Source organism: Oncorhynchus keta, chromosome 11 (genome assembly GCF_023373465.1).
Source record: "Oncorhynchus keta strain PuntledgeMale-10-30-2019 chromosome 11, Oket_V2, whole genome shotgun sequence".
Classification (NCBI taxonomy): Eukaryota; Metazoa; Chordata; class Actinopteri; order Salmoniformes; family Salmonidae; genus Oncorhynchus; species Oncorhynchus keta.
The window spans coordinates 31,714,058-31,739,840 of record NC_068431.1 but is presented as its reverse complement, the minus strand read 5'-3'; the positions used below and the strand labels follow the sequence as shown (position 1 = coordinate 31,739,840).

The window sequence follows — 25,783 nt, the reverse complement described above, 5'->3', positions numbered from 1 at the left end:
GTGTTTGTACATTTCTGACCCACTGGAATTGTGATACAGTGAATTATAAGTAAAATAATCTGTCTGTGAACAATTGTTGGAAAAATTACTTGTGTCATGCACAAAGTAGATGTTCTAACCAACTTGCCAAAACTATAGTTTGTTAACAAGAAATTTGTGGAGTGGTTAAAAAACGAGTTTTAATGACTCCAACCTAAGTGTATGTAAACTTCCGATTTCAACTGTATATTCTGTATATACAGTTTGATTTAATTAAATGGGACGGTACTGCAGTTCAGGTGACACAGTTCAGCAGTCTACAATGTCATATCACTTACACACACACACACACACACACACACACACACACGCCTAATGAGCGCAATGTGTTTTGGTATTTAATAGACCTAACACCATATTGCTTGTTAGAATGGACATACGATTTAGTCTATTACCCAGACAGTCCTGGCCACATTTCCCAATGTAAGATTTTTTACATATTTTTTAACCTTTGCTCTAGTTAGCTACTCAACTGAACAATTGTATTTTTGCAGGCCAGCCCAGCGGGGTGCCTGTGGGCTGCTCTTGCCATATTTGATAGCTCATACACATTAAACTGTTGTGTTAGTCCAGTGTTTCCCAACTACACTCCTCGAGTACCCTAATCAATACACATTTTTGTCAGAGAGAATGGTCGGGCTCGGAACATAATTATAATAATTTCTAAACTGCTAATTGACCGCATCTGAATCCGAAGAGAGGTTGCATCTGAAAATAACTATACTTTCATACCGTGATTACATTGAAACACGATCACATGTCTCTTTTTTTATTTGTGGGAGTACTTGGGAAAATATTTTCTAAATTAAACGTTTTTTTAATGAATTCCTTGTGATTTTACAGTCTTTTTTGATGCCTAAAAAAATCACTTGGGGCGCCTGATGCCGAACCCTGGTATAGGGTGACGGTAATGTTTAAAATTGGCAGTCATGGGAATAAATATATTCATTGCAAGAATTCGCTGTTAATTATTAGCTGACCAGATATCTGATTTAATTAAGAATGATAATTTATACACATTATTGTTATGTTTTATTACAGTCTCCGTTTCATTATCAATTTAACAATTTAAAGCAGAAACTACAACCGCGTTCATGGTAGGTTAGCCGAGGCACAAGTCATTGGAATTGCAGCAATTTACTTGGACTAATCAAAGCCCATGCAGTTGCCAGTGACACTAACTTTCAGTGCTGCCAGTCTCACACTCGCGATCACCAGCTGTCGAACTCTGGGGACAGGAATATGGGCGAATTGACTTGGGGATCATTTTTCCTGGGTTTCCTTAATTTCAAGACAGAAAAATATGTCATCGCCGAAAACAGAAAATTGGGAATCTCATTTAGAGTTTTTCAGATCTGTGTGCTGGCATACGTGATCGGGTGAGGTGTATGTATTTTTTTATTGGATGTTAGCGATTAAGAAATAATCAATACTACAGCATGAATAATGTATTAAAATGACAATAATTATTTCCATACAAAGTCACAAATAGATTTAATTGTCAATCGTGGGTGTCTTTGAGTTCGTTCAAGCTGTCATCATGAAACGGGACTAGGGAGTTCCGAGTGTTGTTCCCTCATGACTATAATATTGTAACGACCCTGGATTTATAAACGCGGAAATCGACTCTGCCGCTCAAGCATGCTTTTGCGGCACAGTCGATGGCGCGCCAGACCTCGGGCTCGAAGGTCGAGGTTTCGAGACCTGCTCCCTGCTGTTTCATTACAATATTCACGGTTCAAGACTGTGGTAAAGTTGTTTTGAAATTCGTCATATATTCGGACCTTCAAACTTCAATAGATAACGAAAGATTTGAGCTACATACCTCCAGTTAGGTACTTTATGATGGGGGGAAAAAGGTGTGCAACATTGCACATGTTTTATTTTCAGACTCGAGTTTCATAATCACACATTAATTTTGTAGGTAGCCTGGCGCTCCTTCAATAGAGAACTACAGTATGAGTCATAATACCCATAAAACCTAGCGGTCAAATAAGCAAATGGCTCCAATCGTTTTTCCACCATTCATTTTACCCATCCACCTGGCTACCCCTACCCCGGTCAACAGCACTGCACCCCCCACAGCAACTCGCCCAAGCCTTCCCAATTTCTCCTTCTCCCAAATCCAGTCAGCTGATGTTCTGAAAGAGCTGCAAAATCTGGACCCCTACAAATCAGCCGGGCTAGACAATCTGGACCCTTTTTCCTTTTTTAAAATTATCTGCCAAAATTGTTGCCACCCCTATTACTAGCCTGTTCAACCTCTCTTTCGTGTCGTCTGAGATTCCCAAAGATTGGAAAGCAGTTGCGGTCATCCCCCTCTTCAAAGGGGGGGACACTCTTGACCCAAACTGCTACAGACCTATATCTATCCTAACCTGCCTTTCTAAGGTCTTCGAAAGCCAAGTCAACAAACAGATTACCGACCATTTCGAATCCCACCATACCTTCTCCGCTATGCAATCTGGTTTCAGAGCTGGTCATGGGTGCACCTCAGCCACGCTCAAGGTCCTAAACGATATCTTAACTGCCATCGATAAGAAACAATACTGTGCAGCCGTATTCATTGACCTGGCCAAGGCTTTCGACTTTGTCAATCACCACATCCTCATCGGCAGACTCAACAGCCTTTGTTTCTCAAATGATTGCCTTGCCTGGTTCACCAACTACTTCTCTGATAGAGTTCAGTGTGTCAAATCGGAGGGTCTGTTGTCTGGGCCTCTGGCAGTCTCTATGGGGGTGCTACAGGGTTGAATTCTTGGACCGACTCTTTTCTCTGTATACATCAATGATGTCACTCTTGCTGCTGGTGAGTCTCTGATCCACCTCTACGCCCTTCTTTGGACACTGTGTTAACAACCTTCCAGGTGAGCTTCAATGCCATACAACTCTCCTTGCGTGGCCTCCAATTGCTCATAAATACAAGTAAAACTAAATGCATGCTCTTCAACCGATCGCTGCCTGCACCTGCCCGCTTGTCCAACATCACTACTCTGGATGGCTCTGACTTAGAATATGTGGCCAACTACAAATACCTAGGTGTCTGGTTAGACTGTAAACTCTCCTTCCAGACCCACATCAAACTTCTCCAATCCAAAGTTAAATCTAGAATTGGCTTCCTATATCCCAACAAAGCATCCTTCACTCATGCTGCCAAACATACCCTTGTAAAACTGGCCATCCTACTGATCCTCGACTTCAGCGATGTCATTTACAAAATAGCCTCTAATACCCTACTCAATAAATTGGATGCATTCTATGACAGTGCCATCCGTTTTGTCACCAAAGCCCCATATACTACCCACCGCTGCGACCTGTACGCTCTCGTTGGCTGGCCCTCGCTTCATACTCGTCGCCAGACCCACTGGCTCCAGGTCTTCTACAAGACCCTGCTAGGTAAAATCCCCCCTTATCTCAGTTCGCTGGTCACCACAGCAGCACCCACCTGTAGCACGTGCTCCAGTAGGTATATCTCTCTGGTCACCCCCAAAACCAATTCTTCCTTTGGCCGCCTCTCCTTCCAGTTCTCTGCTGCCAATGACTGGAACATACTACAAAAATCTCTGAAACTGGAAACACTTATCTCCCTCACTAGCTTTAAGCACCAGCTGTCAGAGCAGCTAACAGATTACTGCACCTGTACATAGCCCATCTATAATTTATCTCAAACAACTACCTCTTTCCTTACTGTATTTATTTATTTAGCTCCTTTGCACCCCATTATTTCTATCTCTACTTTTCACATTCTTCCACTGCAAATCAACCATTCCAGTGTTTTACTTGCTATATTGTATTTACTTTGCCACCATGGACTTTTTTTGCCTTTACCTCCCTTATCTCACCTCAGTTGCTCACATTGTATATAGACATATAGACAATATATAAATAGGGGATTTTAGAAACACTTAAAATAAGGGTTGTGTTTCATGTAGGCTTACCCTGGTGTGACATTTTGATAACAGTATACATCTCCCTAGGACAAGGTGAGATTTATCAATATATTTGCTTGTACTTACCCCCCTGAAATGAAATGCTAATTAGCTGTTAATGTGGCTATCATAAAGAACTACAAATACCATGATGATCTGAATTGAGGAAAAGGTAAGAATCTCTGGATTAACGATCTAACGCTAGCTAAATTTAGTAATTAATAAATTGGCAACATTTCAGCTAGAGATGATGTGGAGGAGCTTTCAGGGATTTGTAGTCTTGCATGATGTCCACTTTGATGATAATTAGCATTTTCGAATCTGAGTGTAAATTGAGCAAAATATATTAATAGACCATGTCAGTCACCTTGTCCGAGAGAGATTTACACAGTTCAAAACATCACACCAGGGTAAGCCTACACGAATCACTGCCCTTATTTTAAGCATTTCTAAAATTCCTTATGGGAAAAAGGAATGGTGGAAAAAGGTTTTATGGGTATTTTAGCAACATTGCTTGATGTTTTGACTAGAACCCTAAAATTGTATCATATTACTCCAGTGCTAGATTCTCTACACTGGCTTCTTATTAAGGCTAATGCTGATTTCAAGGTTTAACTGTTAACCTTCAATGCATTGCATGGACTTATTCCTACTTATCTCTCTGTTTTGGTCCTGCCATACATAATGTACCTACACATATGCTATGGTCACAAGATGCAGGCCTCCTTATTGTCCCAATAATTTCAAAGGAAACAGCTAGAGGCAGGGCTTTCTCTTTTAGAGCTCCTCTATTATGGGATGGTTTGCCAATCTGTGTGAGAGAAGCAGACTCTGTCTCTACCTTTAAGTCTTTACTGAAGACTCATCTCTTCAGTAGGTCTTATGATTTAGGTGAACGGCAAGGCACTGGCAAGAGGAAGCACCCTTTCTGTGTCTGTCTGGCCGGGTCCCCACACTCTCCTGGGATTCTCTGCCTCTGACCTTATTACGGAGGCCGAGTCACTGGCCTGCTCGTGCTCTCCCATGCCGTTCCTATGAGCGTGTGTAACAGTACAGCTTCCGTCCCTCTCCTCGCCCCTACCTGGGCTCGAACCAGGGACCCTCTACACACATTAACAGTCACCCTCGAAGCATCGTTACCCATCGCTCCCCAAAAGCCGCGGCCCTTACAGAGCAAGGGGAACCACCACTTCAAGGTCTCAGAGTGAGTGACATCACCGATCGAAACGATATTAGCGCGCACCGCTAACTAGCTAGCCATTTAACATCGGTTACAGGTGCATCAGGTCATTTGTATTTTATTTCACCTTTATTTAACCAGGTAGGCTAGTTGAGAACAAGTTCTCATTTACAACTGCGACTGCGATAAAGCAAAGCAGTGTGATACAGACAACACAGAGTTACACATGGAATAAACAATAAACCATACAATGACACAATAAACAAGTCAATGACACAGTAGAAAAAAAGTATATACAGTGTGTGCAAAAGGCATGAGGAGGTAGGCAATAAATAGGCCAGAGGCAAAATAATTAGTTTAGCATTAATGCTGGAGTGATAGATGTGCAGATGATGTGCAAGTAGAGATACATACTGGAGTGCAAAAGAGCAAGAGGATAAGTAACAATATGGGGATGAGGTAGTTGGTGTGCTATTTACAGATTGACTGTGTACAGGTACAGTGATCGGTAAGCTGCTCTGACAGCTAATGGTTAAGGTTAGGGAGGGAGATAAGACTCCAGCTTCAATAATTTTTACAATTCGTTCCAGTCATTGGCAGCTGAGAACTGGAATGAAAGACGGCCAAAGGAAATGTTGGCTTTGGGGATGACCAGTGAAATATACCTGCTGGAGCGCATGCTATTGGAGGGTGTTGCTATGGTGACCAGTGAGCTGAGATAAGGTGGGGCTTTACCTAGCAAAGACTTATAGATGACCTGGAGCCAGTGTGTTTGGCGACAAATATGTAGCGAGGGCCAGCCAACGAGAGCGTACAGGTCGCAGTGATGGGTAGTATATGGGGCTTTGGTGACAAAACGGATGACACTGATAGACTACATCCAGTTTGCTGAGTAGAGTGTTGGAGGCTATTTTGTAAATGACATCGCCGAAGTCAAGGATCGGTAGATAGCCAGTTCTACGAGGGTATGTTTGGCAACATGAGTGAAGGAGGCTTTGTTGCGAAATAGGAAGCCGATTCTAGATTTGGATTGGAGATGCTTAATGTGTGTCTGGAAGGAGAGTTTACAGTCTAACCAGACACCTAGGTATTTGTAGGTGTCCACATATTCTAAGTCAGTACTGTCCAGAGTAGTGATGCTAGTCGGGCGGTCAGGTGTGGGCAGCAAATCGGTTGAAGGGCATGCGTTTAGTTTTACTAGCATTTATAAGCAGTTGGAGGCCACGGAAAGAGTGTTGTATGGCATTGAAGCTCGTTTGGAGGTTTGTTAACACAGTGTCCAAAGAAGGGCCAGATGTATACAGAATGGTGTCGTCTGCGTAGAGGTGGATCAGAGAATCACCAGCAGCAAGAGCGACATCATTGATATATACAGAGAAAGAGTCGGCCCGAGAATTTAACATTTAGTCAGTCACCAATTGTGCATCTTCTCCCACTTAAAAAGATGCGAAAGGCCTGTAATTTTCATCATAGGTACACTTCAACTATGACAAACAAAATGAGAAAAAAAATCCAGACAATCACATTGTAAGATTTTTTATGAAATTATTTGCAAATTATGGTGGAAAATAAGTATTTGAGTGTAGAGAGCCCCCCTTGACACAGAGGAGTCGCACTTGAGTGACCCGTCTTGAAGCCTGACTGATTATGGTCAAGAAGAACATTCTGAGAGTGATAACGAGAGATGTGATCAGAGACAGCATGTGATCAGAGATACCAGTCTGTAGTTTGATGTCAGAGGGGTCGAGGGTTGGTTTCTTGAGAAGTGAAGGGGCTCTGGACATTTTAAAGTCAGAGGGGACGTAGACAGTGGTCAGGGATCAGTTGATGAGGGAAGTAAGGAATGGGAGAAGGTCAGCAGAGATGGTCTGGAGACGGGAGGATGGGATGGGGTCGATAGGGAAGGTTGTTTGGAAGGCTGGACCTCACAAGTTGCATGATTTCATCTGGAGAGAGAGGAGAGAAAGAGGTCAGCGTGGGATAGTTCTGTGTGAGTGGGACCAGTGGACTCAATAGGCTGAGTGAATGAGGAGCGGATGTCATCAGCCTTCTTTTCAAAGTGGTTGACAAAGTTATCCGCAGACAGGGAGGGAGTGTAGGATTAGTTTCAGGTTTCAAGTTGTGCGTGAAATGCCTTTCTTGCAAGCTCCAAACCCAACAATGCAGTAATCAATATCAATGAAGAGCTAAAAATAACACAAGGTAGAAAAAAAACACTAAAAATAAAAATAAGAAATAATAAGAACATGAAAAAGTCAGAAGTTATATACAGGGTCAGTTCCAATACCATAATTACAATGTGCAGGAATACTGGAGTGATAGTGGTAGATACAGTATGTATAGAGGTAAGGTGACCAGGCATCAGGATATGATAAACAGAGTAACAGCAGTATAAGGGATGATTGCATGTGAGTGTGTGTGTGTGTGTGTGTGTGTGTGTGTGTGTAGAGTCAGTATAAATGTGTGTGCATGTTGTGTGTGCTGGAGTGTCAGTGTGCGTGAGTGTGTACAGTCGTGGCCAAAAGTTTTGAGAATGACACATTTTAATTTTCACAAAGTCTGCTGCCTCAGTTTGTATGATGGCAATTTGCATATACACCAGAATGTTATGAAGAGTGATCAGATGAATTGCAATGAATTGCAAAGTCCCTCTTTGCCATACAAATGAACTGAATCCCCAAAAAACATTTCCACTGCATTTCAACCCTGCCACAAAAGGACCAGCTGACATCATGTCAGTAATTATCTCGTTAACACATGTGTGAGTGTTGACGAGGACAAGGCTGGAGATTACTCTGTCATGCTGATTGAGTTCAGATAACAGGCTGGAAGCTTCAAAAGGAGGGTGGTGCTTGGAATCATTGTTCTCCCTCTGTCAACCATGGTTACCTGTCAGGAAACACGTGCCGTCATCATTGCGTTGCACAAAAAGGGCTTCACAGGCAAGGATATTGCTGCCAGTAAGATTGCACCTAAATCAACCATTTATCGGGTCAACAAGAACTTCAAGGAGAGCGGTTCCATTGTTGTGAAGGATGCTTCAGGGCGCCCAAGAAAGTCCAGCAAGTGCCAGGACCGTCTCCTAAAGTTGATTCAGTTGCGGGATCAGGGCACCACCAGTACAGAGCTTGCTCGGGAATGGCAGCAGGCAGGTGTGAGTGCATCTGCCCTAGAGGTCGACCGATTATGATTTTTCAACGCCGATACAGATACCGATTATTGGAAGACCATAAAAGCTGATACTGATTAATCTGACGATTTTTTATTTTATTTGTAATAACGACAATTACAACAATACTGAATGAACACTTATTTTAACTCAATAAAATCAAATTAGCATCAAATAAATAATGAAACATGTTCAATTTGGTTTAAATAATGCAAAAACAAAGTGTTGGAGAAGAAAGTAAAAGTGCAATATTTGCCATGTAAGAAAGCTAACGTTTAAGTTACTTGCTCAGAACATGAGAACATATGAAAGCTGGTGGTTCCTTTTAACATGAGTCTTCAATATTCCCAGGTAATACATTTTTAGGTTGTAGTTATTATAGGAATTATAGGACTATTTCTCTATACCATTTGTATTTCATTAACCTTTGACTATTGGATGTTCTTATAGGAACTTTAGTATTGCCAGTGTAACAGTATAGCTTCCGTCCCTCTCCTCCCTGGGCTCGAACCAGCAACACAACGACAACAGCCACCATCGAAGCAGCGTTACCCATGCAGAGCAAGGGGAACAACCACTCCAAGGCTCAGAGCGAGTGAGTGACGTTTGAAACGCTATTAGCGCGCCAACTAGCCAGTCGTTTTACTTCGGTTACACCAGCCTCATCTCGGGAGTTGATAGGCTTGAAGTCATTAACAGCGCAATGCTTGACGCACAATGAAGAGCTACTGGCAAAACGCACGAAAGTGCTGTTTGGATTAATGTTAACAGCGCCTGCTTCTGCCTACCACCGCTCAGTCAGATACTTGTATGCTCAGTCAGATTATACGCAACGTATGACACGCTAGATAATATCTAGTAATATCATCAACCATGTGTAGTTAACTCGATTGATTGATTGTTTTTTATAAGATACGTTTAATGCTAGCTAGCAACTTACCTTGGCTTACTGCATTCACATAACAGGCAGTCTCCTTGTGGAGTGCAACAAGAGGCAAGTCTTTATTGCGTTGGACTAGTTAACTGTAAGGATGCAAGAGTGGGTCCCCCGAGCTGACAAGGAGAAAATCTGTCATTCTGCCTGTGAACGAGGCAATTAACCCACCGTTCCTAGGCCGTCATTGAAAGTAAGAACGTGTTCTTAACTGATTTGCCTAGTTAAATAAAGATTAAATAAAGGTGTAAAAAAATACAAATTTTCCGATTGTTATGAAAACTTGAAATTGATCGGCCAGTCCGATTAATCGGTCGACCTCTAATCTGCACACACAGTGAGGCGAAGACTTTTGGAGGATGGCCTGGTGTCAAGAAGGGCAGCAAAGAAGTCACTTCTCTCCAGGAAAAACATCAGGGACAGACTGATATTCTGCAAAAGGTACAGGGACTGGACTGATGAGGACTGGGGTAAAGTCATTTTCTCTGATGAATCCCCTTTCCGATTGTTTGGGGCATCTGGAAAAAAGCTTGTCCGGAGAAGACAAGGTGAGCGCTACCATCAGTTCTGTGTCATGCCAACAGTAAAGCATCCTGTGACCATTAATGTGTGGGATTGCTTCTCAGCCAAGGGAGTGGGCTCACCCACAATTTTTCCTAAGAACACAGCCATGAATAAAGAATGGTACCAACACATCCACCGAGAGCAACTTCTCCCAACCATCCAGGACTAGTTTGGTGACGAACAATGCCTTTTCCAGAATGATGGAGCACCTTGCCATAAGGCAAAAGTGATAACTAAGTGGCCCGGGGAACAAAACATTGATATTTTGGGTCCATGGCCCAGACCTTTATCCCATCGAGAACTTGTGGTCAATCCTCAAGAGGCGGGTAGACTTACCTCTTAGAGGGAACGCAACACCCTGCTACAACTCGACTCCCCGTGGAGTAAAAGAGGTATGGGATTGTAGGTGCGAGTAAGGTTGACAAAGGCTGAGAATTTACTGTTTACTGGGAATTTATTTTTTCACACGGTGTATTTGGGAAAAGGGGGCTGAATAGAACCAAAGCAAAGAAAGTAAATGTCAAAGCCTCCTCTCCTACCTTACCTGCCGACCCACTACTTATCTGACTTAGCACCACCTGGTGCACTAACCAAAATATAGGGGGTGGTCCACCCAGGTCTTACCTAGTGTGTATAGACAGTAAATATTATGGGTTATGTATGCCGCAGGCCTCTTGCCTAAGCACTCCCTAGGTGCCTTCCCCTTCCCCCCTGGGAACAAATGAAACAGAATAACACAAATGTAAGTAAACAATTTCAATAATCAAAACCACTGCATCCTATTGGCACACACATACCTCAGAAGCAGCGGCTATACAATATTTAACAAAAAACTCTGAACAACAACAAACACAGAATTTACCCAACAGCACGCACGCACGCACACACACACACTGTCATGTTCTGACCATAGTTATTTTGTGTTTTCTTTGTTTTAGTGTTGGTCAGTACGTGAGCTGAGTGGGCATTCTATGTTGTGTGTCTAGTTTTCCCATTTCTATGTTTGGCCTGATATGTTTCTCAATCAGAGGCAGGTGTTAGTCATTGTCTCTGATTGGGAACCATATTTAGGTAGCCTGTTTTGTGTTGGGTTTTGTGGGTGGTTGTTTCCTGTCTTCTGTCTTTGTGTCTATGCACCAGATAGAACTGTTTTTGTTTTTCACATTTGTTGTTTTGTAGTGTTTACGTTTATGGTCTTTATTAAACATGTTGAACACTAACCACGCTGAGCTTTGGTCCGATCCTTCGTCCACAGAAGAAAACCGTGTGTCACACACACACACACACACACACACACACACACACACACACACACACACACACACACACACACACCCCCAACCAACCAACCAACACAGGACATATCAATAATCTCTCTTATTAGCAACAGAACACTGGCTTATATAGCTGGAGAAGGAGTCTGTAATGGGATACAGCTGTATCCCCTGACGAGAGGGCGGGGTCAGATCTCTAATCATCGATGCGGCCGACCAATCAGCTGCTTGGGGGGAATTTCATGAAGCCATTTCCTGAAACACACACATACAAACAAAACCACAACACAGAAACTGGGGAATGTAACATGGACAAACAAAAACCCACAAATTCTGACAAACTCCAAGCATTGATTATGCAAGAATGGGCTGCCATCAGTCAGGATGTGGCCCAGAAGTTAATTGACAGCATGCCAGGGCAGATTGCAGAGGTCTTGAAAAAGAAGGGTCAACACTGCAAATATTGACTCTTTGCATCAACTTCATGTAATTGTCAATAAAAGCCTTTGACACTTATGAAATTATTGTAATTATACTTCAGGATTCCATAGTAACATCTGACAAAAATATCTAAAGACACTGAGGCAGCAAACTTTGTGAAAATGAATGGTTTGAAACTTTTGGCCATGACTGTAGACTCCTGTAAGTGTGCATAAAGACGTAAAGATAACAAATAAAATAGTCTGTATAGCCATTCTGTTAGGTATTTAGCAGTCTTATGGCTTGGGGATAGAAGCTGTTCAGGAGCCTGTTGTTGTCAGTCTATGGCTTGAGTGGCTAGAGGGAGGAGAAGGTAGAAAATAGTTTCCTACGGTTAAAGAGAGAAGCTTGAAATGTAGAGTGATAGAAAGTGGCTTTAGCAGCATGTAGAGAAGAGGGAGTGAAAGGATGATAGGTCATCCTAGGAAGTTTAGTTTTCTTCCATTTTGGCTCAGCTGCCTGCAGCACTGTTCTGATAGAATGGTTGCTGTCAAGGGGTGGGGGTTGTCTTTAAAGCCTACAGTGAGAGGAGCAAACAGGTATAGAAAACATACACATAGTTGACAAAGCTACAAAAGAGCAAAATGAGATAATCTGAAAATAACTAGGAAAGATCAAGTGAGAGAATGCTGTGGAGCCTTCCTCACCTTCATTCCTCGAAAAACTCTGAAGAACTGTCTTTGTTTCAGCGACAGTCTTAGTTTTGCCCCTTAATCCTGGTTGATGTGTCAACAATCAACTGCAGGTTATGAGCAATCAGCAGTTCACACCAAGTATGCTACTGGAAAGACAGGCAGCACTTTAAGTAGATGACCCTAGATAGCAAAAAGGCCGTACTAGACAACAACAGATTAAGACAAAAAAATGTACTTTCACTCTTGGAGATATCAGGAGTCTTTTAGCTATGGCTAAAGATTGAAGCTATATTTAGAAACAGGAGGTAGACATGGTAATAGATGATCATCAGCAGTGTCTGAAAACATGGAATAAAATAAGAAATAAAGATGCATGACAAATTGGTGATAGACATGTAATAAGTAATGGAGTCTATTACAGAGTACACCATTTACAAATCACTGTGTGGAGAAAGCGGAAGAGGTCCTCTTTGACTTCAGAAAGAAGGCTGATTTCATTACTTCAGCTGACCCTCAATTGAGAACAGGTAGAGAGGTGCATCAATTTAAATTATTTAGGGACTATTACAGGCAGATGCCTTAACTTCACTGAAAACACAGTACATTTCACATTTACCTGCTATGGAGACTGAGGCGCATCAATGTAGTTCCCACAATCCTGCAGAGCTATTACACCTGCCACATTTTGCATCAAGCTGCGGAAGGTAGTCAGTATGGGCTCTGCTGTCTGAGAGCAGCAGTGCTCAGGCCTTTAGAGGCTGTATGACACACAGGCAAATGAAGAAGGCAACACAAAGAGCTGGGGACTCAATTCACAATCTGTGTGGCTTCTTCCAGAGTCTGCCCTCTGGTCTGAGATACAGTACATACACCAGCATTCATGACCAACTGAGGCAGGGGCAGCTTCATTACCACTGCAATCCAACTGCTCACATAGATTAAGGAGCTATAGAAATTCTAAGTAAAAAATGTTACTAGTACATTAAGGTAAAATAAATGAATCCACCAATGGGTGTGTGATGTGTGTTCCTATCATGTGAATTTTGCAACGTTGGTTTGGGGTGTCAAGGTCACATGGTTAAGGTTCTTTTGAATTTGGAGTGATTTTTTATAAATATATACAGTATATAAAAACCAATGACAGTTGAAATGAGGCTGCTAAGTGACGTGGTTGAACACCTATTGATTTGTTAACGTTTCATATATTTATGTAAAATCATGTATTTTATAGGAAAACCCAAGTGTGTGCAACCTGACTCTCTATATAAAAATAATGGATAGTTGAAATGAGGTTGCTAAGTCACCTGGTTAAAGAGATATTGAATTTTTACATTTTCAAATATTGATTATAAAATTGTGTAAACACATTATAGGAAAACCAAACGGTGTTCAATGTGTTTCCCTGTGATGTGAACAATACAAAGTTGGTTTAAGGTGCTTAGGTCATGTGATCAAGGAGATAAGTAAAAAAAGATTAGAAAGAATAAATTACAGTAAAATAACTTTTTTTAAACTTCAGAAAACCAAAGGGTGTGATGTGTGTCCCTACGCTGTGGTAGGGACAACATTCCAAAGTTGATTTGAGGTGTCTTGGTCACATGGTCAAGGAGCTATTGAATTTTAAGTGATTTAAAAAAAAAAAATGAATCATTGACGAGGTATCCCCCTTTCCTTTCATTGTATGAGAAAACTAAAGGGTGTGCAACATGCTTCACTATATAAGGAATAATGGACAGTAGAAATAAGGTTGCAAAGTCACGTGGTGAAATTTGAATATTGTGATCATGCACTTTGTTTGACAGTTCCTAACTATTTGCATTACCACAGCACCAGGCTCACTACACTGTTGTCATGTGATTATGAAACACGGGTCGGAATCTGGAAAATATGACGTGCAATTTTGTACACCTTTTTTCCTTCTTAAATAACCCAACCTGAGGTACAGTATGTAGCTCAAATCATTTGGGAGCTATTGAAGTTTTTAGGTCCTAATGTCTGGTGAATATCGAATTTCAAACCAGCTTTACCAAGGTACCCTCAGATGACTATCTTGATGCACTATGAGAGTATACGGACAATATACTTTTTAAAATACATTTTTGCAATAATAATTCCAGAGACCTAGAATTCCAGAAGGATTATATATCTCCCCTTCACGAGGCTACCGTCATTAACTTTTAACATCATGTACCCATTTTTTTGTTACATTACTTTTGACCCTAAATAATCCACCCATGTCACAGAGACAAATCATTCCTCCACAAAATGAAAGTATCCTTTCATGACTGCCTCGTCTCCCTCATCTCATTACCATGTATTACAGTATTCTATAACAGTGTTATAGAATGCATTTGACATTTGTGTCTTATGAACACTCTGCACTCAGCACATGAAGGATCCAAGTTTGTTCAAATAACCATCCATGTTAATTTTATACGTGACTGACAACTACTCTATTTTCATGTGACCGAGAGTTAAAATGAATGAATTTACAGAAAACAATCAATCAATCAATAATCAGTGTGTTTAAATTCTCAGGTGGGTTTTAGTGTTTAAGAAGGGGTACCAATCGAGGGAGGAGACCGTCCAGAGCTCTGTCATCACCAAGCTGAAAGGAGTGGTCATGACCAACAACACGGAAACTGGACTTCGCCTGTGGGGGCCTGAGGATTATGTCATACCTCCAACGGTGAGATTCAGGGACTTTTTGGGAGGTTTTATGTACACAGGTAGAGCCGACACACAGTACACAGCCTACTGCTAAATGATTCATTCAAGTCTTATTGAGTTGAAGCCGAAGCTCAGTCAGTGATATAGCATGTCATTGATATTGTATGTTTTCAAGTACAATGAGTAACATTTTTATGAGGTATCTCCATTACCTCACTTTCATCAGTTTTCAATCACACCCAACTGATTTTTAAAGTAACAGGCCACCACATGCAGATTTACATCACATCCATAGAGACAGTATATCTGGCTATAGCATGAGAGAAGTGCATTTTATGAAACATTGGCATAAGCATCTTTGTCAGCTATTTTGAACATCCATTTGGTACTGTTTTAGCATATGAGAAGTTGACACGTGTTTAGAGTGCTCTTCAACTCTTCTTTAAATCATGTTTATCTTGTATGGTCATGGAAATGTCATTGGACGTTATACTGTACAGGCTGTAGAGCAACAGGACAATCGTTATATGCATTTTAGCTATGAGTCTGTTTCCTCAATAGACTCTACCTTTCATCTGTCTTGTTAAATAAAAGATAGGGAGTTGATTCTCAACTCTAATCAGTATAATTCACTTAACCTTTAGCGACTCAATGACAAACAGATTCCATAGAAAAGCCTGCTCTTGTCCACATGGTGAGCCCAGTCAGCCACCCCTGGATCTCCTTCATTTTCTATTTTATAAAACTATATTAATATGTGGTGAGAAACTGTGCTATTTATATTTAAGCTTATTAAAGGTTTTTACTAAAGAATATGTATTTAGGGACTTCATTTTGTATAGTCGACACACAATCTATCAGTCCCCTGACTAACCTGATTGAGGAAAGTATAGTTTTAGCTTGTTGTTGTTTTTCAGGGTGAACAGGTTTTCTTCATTGTTACAAATTACATCGAGACCCCGCATCAGAGCCTTGGGTTCTGTGCTGAGGTGAGTGAAAAGCAATTTCGTACTACCATAATCTAGACAAAATCTTGTTTATTGAATTTATTTTCAAATATCCCCCTGAGATAGAGATTGGATGACTGTGCAGCTAAGATAGCAATACTTTAATGATCCAATCAAACAAGGATATTAAACTCCACTAAGTCAGCATTGATGATGCTATGGTTCTTACCATATATGGCAAAGTAAGCAGAAAAAAACAGCTAGTAATTTGAGGCGGATGTCAGAATCCAAACTGCATAGAGCTTTATTTGTAATGCCTCAGGCCCAACAGTTCTTTCCTCAGAGAAAGATGGCTTGACCTGGCCACTGTCTTCCAATAATTGCTTATTTTATGTTAAAGTACGCTTTCAGTGCCGCTTTGATAAGTTATGAATGATTGATTCATTATATTTACTGAAGATAAAAACTTAATAGTATGAAGGGTTCAGTGTGTCACTGTTCACTGGTCCAATAACATTGTGTTTTCCTAAATTGCTTTAGCATTCAAATGGTGCTCCCCACTGTGGTCACCATGCTATTGTATGTTGTCATCATCTCTAGGCTCTTCAATACATTGCTTTGAATACAGGCTTGCATTTTAACTGCAGCAACGTGTCCTATGTTCTCCAGAGCCCTAAGGTGCCAGATGGCCAATGTGTAAACAATGCGGATTGTGCTGAGGGTGAGGCGGTAGTTGCTGGCAATGGTAAGGACTAATATGGTTAACTGGGGCAGTCTTTATCTAATTTCTATTTACATTTCCAATATTAACATTTATTTACAGATTAACATGGGCTATGATCACATTTCTCTTAGATGCACATGTATACCGCTAATGTGTAGAAAGCGTATGAGAATCACCAGCGTTGGAATTGGACAAATGTCTCTCTAGGAAATTCCTTAGAAAAATATTGCATGCCAAAATTATTCAACGTTGGTAACTCCTACGCATTACCTTTCAAGATTATTATGTCTTTCCAGGATGTTGACAGCGATCTTTACATTTCCCTGCAGGGGTGAAGACCGGCCTGTGTTTAAACTCTACAGGGACCTGTGAGATACATGGCTGGTGTCCTGTTGAGACGGGACGTAAACCCTTGTGAGAATTCATCCTCTTTTGCTGTGAAAATAATGAAATTGCCACTTTTGCATTGAGTCTCAGTATAAATGTACCCACTACATAAACTATGTTATGTACTTCAATATTCTGAAGTACCTTGTCCTGATCATCTATTTTCCATTATGTAGAAGTCACTGTGATTTAACACTTTCCCCCTTACTTTCAAGGGAGGCCTTATTAAGCAAGGCAGAAATCTTCACAATTTACATCAAGAACTCTGTCAGGTTTCCGAAGTTTGAATTCTCCAAGTAAGTGAAGTGGGGCTTGTTCATGCAGACTTCATGGTAGTAGAGGCTATCTGTCTCTAGGGAAACAGTCAGTGTCAGTGACATAGATCATTAAGTATGTGTAAGTAGGGCAGTGGGGGATACATGTCCTAGAACTGCTTTGGATAGCTATGAGGGTGCACAGTCCCTTCTATTTATATACACCCATAGCCATATCACCCAGGGCCCAGTGAATGTGTGTGTGTGTCTGTACACGTGCATACTGGGTGCGTGTGTGTATGTGTGTGTTCAGTGAGACAGTGGAGCGGTCATCTGAGACGTCCTTGACAGCAGAGCAGGCCCAGTCCAGGACAGGTGTCAGAACAGATCTGATTGGCTCACTGTTCTCTCATGTCAGTAAGTAAGGCTGTTGTTGTAGAAGGGTTCATCAGCCAGAACATCGGTGTTGTCTTTTCAAGCCTAATCAGAAAGCACAGAGACATCAGACCTCTGCCAATTCATGATTCATCATTTCAGTTGTAGATCTTTTGATTAGGGGAGAGTGTTTCTAGGAAACCATACATAAAATGAATAATGTGACCAAATATTTAAGAAGAGGTCATCATTTCATTGAGTCTGTGAAGGATTGAAACCACATGGAAAAAGTGGTAAGCAAGTTAGGTCTAAAAAATGAATGTATTGTGTTAGAGGTTTCAGGTTTCTAACCAAAGCAGATAGTTTTGTACATCAGTTGGGGTCTCTTATAAGCTACAATATGAGGTCCTAAACCTAGCATGAAAGTGCATCCTTGAAGCTGTGTGGGCAAATATAGCCAAAATGTTTGCCTTTGGGTGAAGTTGATGTTAACATTTCGTAATTTTTATGCATAGTATTTTTGCAATGTGTAATGCATATGAATTCAAGATGTGTATTGTTACAGAGCTGACATCATCATCCCCGTATATACAAACATAAAACAAGCAGGGGTCTAACCCCCCTTGAGGTTCTTGAGAGTGCAGCCAAGGAAGTCAGAGAAGGGAAGTCCATTTGAGCAGCAGTAAGGGCTGAGAAAATGTACTGAATGACACTGAAGATGAACATTGACAAAAAATAAAATTAACATGAACCTGTGTGGAAGAGAGGCTATGTTAGAGTATTATCTTATCTGATGACAATGGAGTCTGAGCTTGCTAAACATATCAAGAATCTCGTGGACCAGTTTCATGGGCTTAGTATCCTCAAATGCATAAAACGTTCCTATGAATTGGCACATCGAAACATCATCCCTGGCCCAGACATCTCGTCCAGAAATGGAAGAGTAAGTGATATTAAACAGATATATCTACATTGAGTATACCAAACATTAGGAACCCCGCCCCCAGAACAGCCTCAATTTGTTGGGGCTTGGACTCTACAAGTTGTCGAAAGCGTTCCACAGGCCAATGTTGACTCCAATGCTTCCCACAGTTTTGTGTCAAGTTGGCTGGATGTCCTTTGGGTGGGGGACCATTCTTCATACACACCGGAAACTGTTGAGCGTGAAAAACCCAGCAGCCTTGCATTTCTTGACGCAAACCAGTGCGCCTGGCACCTACTACCATACCCTGTTTAAAGCCACTTAAATATTTTTGCTTGCCCATTCCCCCTCTGAATGGCACACATACACAATCCATGTCTCTGTTGTCTCAAGGCTTAAAAATCCTTCTTTAACCTGTCTTCTTTAACCTTATTGATGTCAAGTGACATCAATAAGGGATCATAGCTTTCATCTGGATTCACTTGGTCAGTCTATGTTATGGAAATATGTTTTGTTTACTCAGTGTATAGCTGAATGTAGGCATACATTGAAGATGTACAATTATACCACACTCCCATTCCATTAATTCAACTTTGACCTACCATCACCCGCCACTGGCACAGGACACTAGTACCCACTTACCCCAAGGTGGCTCAACTTACCCTGTCCCTATGCTCAATTTACCCCATACCCAGGGTAAGTTGTGCCAAGAGACCACTTGTTTTGTACAAACTATATTTTCAAAACTGTTATGTTTACAATAATTCCGATTATATCCAGGGATACACAATATCCTGAAATAAATGTACATATATTTGTTAGAAAGAATACTCTATTTCCCTTGACGTAGTGATACTGAATGTAAAATAATGTCTCAACATACCCCACTCTCCCCTACATTGTGCATATGGAATGGAAAGTGTCTAAACTATGAAGTGCTTGAACTATGAAGTTACTTTATATATTTGTTTACCTTTATTTAACTAGGCAAGTCAGTTAAGAACAAATTTTTATTTTCAATGACGGCCTAGGAACAGTGGGTTAACTACCGTGTTCAGGGTCAGAATGACAGATTTGAAGTTACTGAATGAGCAGCATTAATAAACAGTTTAGTAGATGTGCAGCTTGAAATAGCATAATATATTTGCAGTGCCATATGAGCTATTTAAGAAATTATAGATGCTATATGTAACTCTGTGCTATTCCTTATCTAAGGGTTAAAGAGAAAAGCGTGTCATTTCAAGCTGATAAGATAACTTAATTGTTCATTCTTACTGGTTTAGGCCTATGACCTTTTTTAGATTTAGCCAAGGAAAGTATGATACTGGACTACTAATCATATATTTAAAAAAATGACATGTCCTGTTCTGTCTCCTTTTCCCGCAGGTCAAATGTCCTGGACACCGGTAATGACTCCTATCTAAAGAGATGTTCCTATGACAACGACCTACATCCCTACTGCCCCATCTTCCGTCTGGGAGACCTAGTCAGCAGGACTGGACATGATTTTCAGGACATGGCTGTAGTGGTACATAAATGTATTTTTTTCCTGGCAGAGAGAGACCTGGCATAGAGGGTTGGGTTTCTTGTTAAACACTGAGTCCACTGAATCCAAATGAGGCTTTTCAGGCTTTCATCATTCTATCCAAGCAGTGTGGGAGTGGTGTAATTCTCTTTTCCTCCAGTCCATATGATAATGATGCTTGCTTTCAGGCAGTTAGGTAATTACCATAATTTTGATTACATTTAATTGGACATTTGCCATGTAGGCTGCAGTCATTAGGCCTGACATTTAAATGAATAACAATGATGGTTGCATATTTACAACAACAATATGAAACATAGCAGTTGCTAGATCTGTATTAAGTGACTTGTCACAGAGCCCTGCATAAAGTGCTTTCACCTCAACTCCCTAGTAAGCTCAGGGTAGACATTTACAAGTAAACACTAACTTTTGTTGTTAATATAGCCGAACACCCAGCATAGAACAAGACAATGGGTTAACCAGAGCCATTCTTACCATATATGGTGAAGATGATCAGCAGTGTAGTAGCTACTGTGTTATCATTAGAGTTGCCAGTTTTAATGTTGTGAAGTACAGTATATTTATGTTCTTAGTTGTTAATGTTTAAAGGGGAGTTGATGTAAATGTGACCACAGTTCATAGTCAAGGTTAAGAAAGTAAATCTTGAATAGCATGGCAATAGAGTCATTCTCCATATGTAGAGCAACGTCAAGCACAGGTGTTTATTCATAAATAGTGTAATCTTTCTCTCTCTCTCCCTCTCCCCCTCTCCCCCTCTCTCTCTCTCTCTCTCTCTCTCTCTCTCTCTCTCTCTCTCTCTCTCTCTGTCTCTCAGGGTGGGTCAGTTGGAATTCTGATTGAGTGGAACTGTGATTTGGATAAGGACTACTCACAGTGTAACCCAGAGTACAGCTTTACTCGTTTGGATATGAACCTAAACAGCTCTGTCACATCAGGCTACAACTTCAGGTACATCTTGACATGCCTTAAAGTAATGTTCCCAAACTTTTGTATAATTTCAGCCAGTAGTTTTGAAAGTGGTGCTCATGAGCCGAAACGGGTCCCCATTTTTTGTTGGTGTTGCAATTCGCATGATATTTTATGAATCCAATTTGTACAACAGGTTTCAAATTTGTTGTGCTTAAGATCCCTGTACTGCATCTTAAGCACATTTTACTTCATGCAGATATAATAATCCATGCACTAATTCTGAAAAGTTATTAGCTTGAGCTAATCAAGCTTGAGCTCTCTCCAAGTACTGTATTTAATGTCAGATCTATCTCTACCAAGCAGTTGTTGACATTTCTGTTCCAAACAGCTGATTTGTTTGTTTTCCAGATATGCCCGTTATTACAAAGATGAAGCTGGAGAGAGCTATCGGACTTTGTATAAAGTCTATGGGATTCGCTTTGATATCATGGTGAATGGACGGGTATGACAGTGATTCTAGCTACACTTACTTGTCTAATTACATTTACATTTACATTTAAGTCATTTAGCAGACGCTCTTATGAATGGGTTGGTAGTAGTAATATTACAGTCTGTGTCAGATCAAATGTTCTTTGGTCTTTATTGTGTTCTTCAGGCTGGAAAATTCAATATCATTCCCACAGTAATAGCTATTGGGTCTGGGCTCGCTATTATGGGCATGGTAAGTAATTTAATAGATTTGTGTTTTAATTTGTTTCCAATACATATGCTTGTCTATTTTCTCCCCCCAAAAAAATATTTCTCTGTAATTCTGTTTCATGCAGCATGCCCAGGTTGGATGCTATCAAATGCGTTGAAATGCAATGCATTCGGGAAGAATTCAGATCTCTTGACTTTTTCCACATTTTGTTAAGTTACAGCCTTATTCTAAAATAGATTATTTAAAAAAAAAATCCCTCATCAATCCACACACAATACCCCATAATGACAAAGCAAAACAGGTTTTTAGTTTTTTGCAAATGTATTAAAAATGTAAAACTGATATCACATTTACATAAGTATTCAGACCCTTTACTCAGTACTTTGTTGAAGCACCTTTGTCAGTGATTACAGCCTCGAGTCTCGTTTCTCCCATTCTTCTCTGTAGATCCTCTCTAGCTCTGTAAAGTTGGATGGGGAGCATCGCTGCACAGATATTTTCAGGTCTCTCCAGATATGTTCAATCAAGTTCAAGTCCGGGCTCTGGCTGGGCCCCTCAAAGACATTCAGAGACTTGTCCCAAAGCCACTCCTGTGTTGTCTTGGCTGTGTGCTTATGGTCGTTGTCCTTTTGGAAGGTGAACCTTCGCCCCAGTATGAGGTCCTGGGCTCTCTGGAGCAGGTTTTCATCAAGGATATAGCTGTACTTTGCTCCGTTCATTTTCCCTTGAATCCTGACTAGTCTCCCAGTCCCTGCTGCTGAACAACATCCCCACAGCATGATGCTGCATTCTTCACCATAGGGATGGTGCCAGGTTTCCTCCAGATGTGACGCTTGTCATTCAGGCCAAAATGTTCAATCTTGGTTTCATCAGACCAAAGCATCTTGCTTCTCATGGTCTGAGAGTCCTTTAGATGCCTTTTGGCAAACTTCAAGTGGGCTGTCATATGCCCTTTACTGAAGAGGGGCTTCCATCTGGCCACTCTACCATAAAGGCATGATTGGTGGAGTGCTGCAGAGATGTTTGTCCTTCTGGAAGGTTCTCCCATCTCCACAGAGGAACTCTGGAGCTCTTTCAGAGTGACCATCGGGTTCTTGGTGACTTCCATGACCAAGGACCTTTTCCCCTGATTTCTCAGTTTGGCTGGGTGGCCAGCTCTCGGAAAAGTCTTGGTGGATCCAAACTTCTTCCAATTAAGAATGATGGAGGCCACTGCAGAAATGTTTTGGTACCCTTCCCCAGATCTGTGCCTCGGCACAAACCTGTCTCGGAGCTCTACAGACATTTCCTTCGACCTCGTGGCTTGGTTTTTGCTCTGACATGCACTGTCAACTGTGGAACCTTTATATAGACAGGTGTGTGGCTTTCCAAATAATGTCAAATCAATTGAATTTACCACAGGTGGACTCCAATCAAGTTGTAGAAACATCTCAAGGATTATCCATGGAAACAAGATAAACCTTAGGTCAATTTCAAGTCTCATAGCCAAGGGTCTGAATAGTTATGTAAATAAGGTATTTCTGTTTTTTATTTGTAATAAATTTGCGAACATTTCTAAAAACCTGTTTTTTTTCTCGCTTTGTACTGCGTGTAGATTGATGAGGATTTGTATTTAATTTCATCCATTTTATAGTAAGGCTGTAATGTAACAAAATATGTAAAAAGTCAAGGGGTCTGAATACTTTCTGAATGCACTGTATCACCACAAGAGGGTGATCCCCTATCGTTTTTCATACAATATACTAATCTTCTTCATTCCAAATCGATCCATACCCCCTTGTTTGTAGATCTGAAACATTTGCGTAGGTCTAAGCAATATCTCTACATTTTATTTTCACTGTTTAAACCTGTCATATTTACAGGAGTACCTTGGGTGTATAGGGGTCAATTTGGCATTCAGAAGCCCTCTCTCTGCCCCCTGGCAAAATGTTTTAGTGCCCTATTTCAGTCTTATTTATCTGAGGAGACAGCTCTTTGAAGTCTGCTGTACACATCCACAGGACAGTTAGTGTTTTTTTCTTGTTTTTTTCTCTATGGCCTGTGAAGTTGCCTGAAGCTTTTTTGGGGGTGTTAGCCTTATTTCTATCATGATTAATGTGACTCTATTGTATGTATTGACTTGAACCTTACCTTTGTTTCAGGGAAAATTTGCATGTGATATGATATTTGTCTACATGTTGAGCACGAGTTCCTTCTACCGAGACAGGAAATTTGAAATTCTCAAGTAAGACACTATGACATGGTATTACTACTAACTACAGAATATACACTTTGTCGTTTATTCAGTAAAGTAAATCATTTCAGTCTTGGATTGTTTGCCTTCCTACTTCTTTCTTTCTGTCTGTCAGTAAAACAAATAAAATATCCCTTTAACAGGAAAGAACGGATCAAGAAGCACAAAGAGATTGCGAAGACATTGGTGAACCGAGACACAAGAAAACACAGGAAACATGCTGGGGAACAACACGAGCTTACCACACTCTCTCCAAAAAATGAGGAGAAACAGGACCCTAAAACCAGAGAGAAAAATGAGGTTCACATTCTCTCTCCACGAACTGTGGGGCAACGGTATAATACTCACCCTCCACGACACTAACCGATGAATTCAGAGTGAGACACCAGACTAGAAGCTGCACGTAGGACAACTTACTGTTGAGATAGCATAGTAGAATACACAACTTTGTGTACACAACCAATTAACTTTGATTTTACGTGCAATTAAAAAATTTGGTAGTGCATCAGCAGTTCTTCTATAATGTCAGTCACTGACAGTAACTCTATTAGCCCATGTCAGCTAACATTTTATAAGATTGCTAGGTAAGTTAGGCTAGTCAGCTATCTAAACAAGAATTTGTTCTTAACTGATTTTCCTAGTTAAATAAATAAAATAAACCTTCAAGGCTGAATTACCTGCTGGGCTCGAAGGGAACGTGCCCATGCGCCCTGACCTCCAAGGGCCCTTTACCTCCAGAAGGCCCCCATTGATTTTGTTTATACAACCAGATATCATATTAACATGGCATTTGTCAAGGCAAAATGTGTAGAACTGCATGAAATTTTATTTTTAAAAATTCCCGCTTAGGGCTCCCAAAAGGCAAGAGGCAGCTCTGTGAGACACATTTTTATTTATCCTTTATTAACACAGGTTGTACCATTGAGGTCAGAAGACCTGTTTTTCAAGAGAGACCCAAAACAAAGAAGTTCTGCTATTGTCAAGATGTCTAAACTGGGTCCTGTAGCAGGTGGAAAGTAAAACGAGGGTGGGTGAGGTCCTGATCCCAATGCCCACCCTCCTTCTCCTCTTCCAGCAGAGGTTACTGATGCTGATAAATGGCTCTGGTTTTCCTATGTCTCTCAGGAGTGATGCATGTCCTGATTGGACATGATGACTGATGGGGTGGAAAATAGAAATGCTCTCCTCTCCTTACACTTTTAGTGCTACAATGATAATGCAGACAATCCAAGAAGCGAGATATTTATCAAAGAGAAAAATAACTATTCTGTTTCTGACATCTTATTTACTTGTTCCAAGATCGAATCATAATGCATCTGTTGATGGGTCAATTAGACCATGCAATCAAACCATTGCAGAGTATTCAACTAGGTTATTATGCTGGCAGCGGTGTTCCTCCAAACCTTGACAGACTGCTTGTAGTAGAATGAAATCCTTGAGTCATATGATGGAATACATTGTGAGAGAACAGTTGCTTTTTAACACAATTGAAAAATACACCGGGTGTAAGGTTGTCTATCATAAATACTTCTCATTTGTGATTGCTTGTAACTTCTGCCTTGTCCTGTTCAATATGTCTGTAAATACAAAGCCAGAACTAGAGGAGTGAGGCAAGTTGTTGAATGTATTTCATTTAAATGCTAAATATTGTATGATACTGCATTTTTAGGGCTAATGGCCATTGTTAGAACAATCATATCAGTTTTCTGCCAAATCTTATGATCAATTAATTATACAAACAGGTTGTATGGAGTTATTTATTTTGAAGGATCCAACCAGAGCCGTTATATCCTATTTACACTACTTGAAAAATATGTTATCAGGCACATCACTCTGATGCCTACTACCCATCAATGTTTATTATAACATGTATCAACTGCTAGATGACAACATTTGGTAAATTCAGTTATCC

At 40.7% G+C, this 25,783-nt stretch overlaps 1 protein-coding gene across 3 annotated transcripts; it reads left to right on the top strand.

The window, feature by feature from the left end:
* Positions 1-1,206: 1,206 nt before the first annotated feature.
* On the top strand, positions 1,207-25,615 carry LOC118390069 (P2X purinoceptor 5-like). Of its 3 annotated transcripts, XM_052456993.1 has the most exons (13): positions 1,207-1,418; positions 14,743-14,893; positions 15,792-15,863; positions 16,491-16,566; positions 16,875-16,959; positions 17,148-17,228; positions 19,870-20,011; positions 20,844-20,977; positions 21,347-21,440; positions 21,594-21,659; positions 23,780-23,862; positions 24,015-24,206; positions 24,784-25,615. In XM_052456993.1, exons 1-13 carry the CDS (start codon positions 1,282-1,284, stop codon positions 24,794-24,796), a joined length of 1,326 nt encoding a protein of 441 aa, XP_052312953.1. In that variant the 5' UTR covers positions 1,207-1,281; the 3' UTR covers positions 24,797-25,615. The 3 variants fall into 3 exon arrangements, with proteins under 3 accessions (XP_052312953.1, XP_035636141.1, XP_035636142.1); XM_035780248.1 differs by having other exon boundaries at positions 24,015-25,615; XM_035780249.1 differs by lacking the exons at positions 21,594-21,659; positions 23,780-23,862 and having other exon boundaries at positions 24,015-25,615.
* Positions 25,616-25,783: the final 168 nt, after the last annotated feature.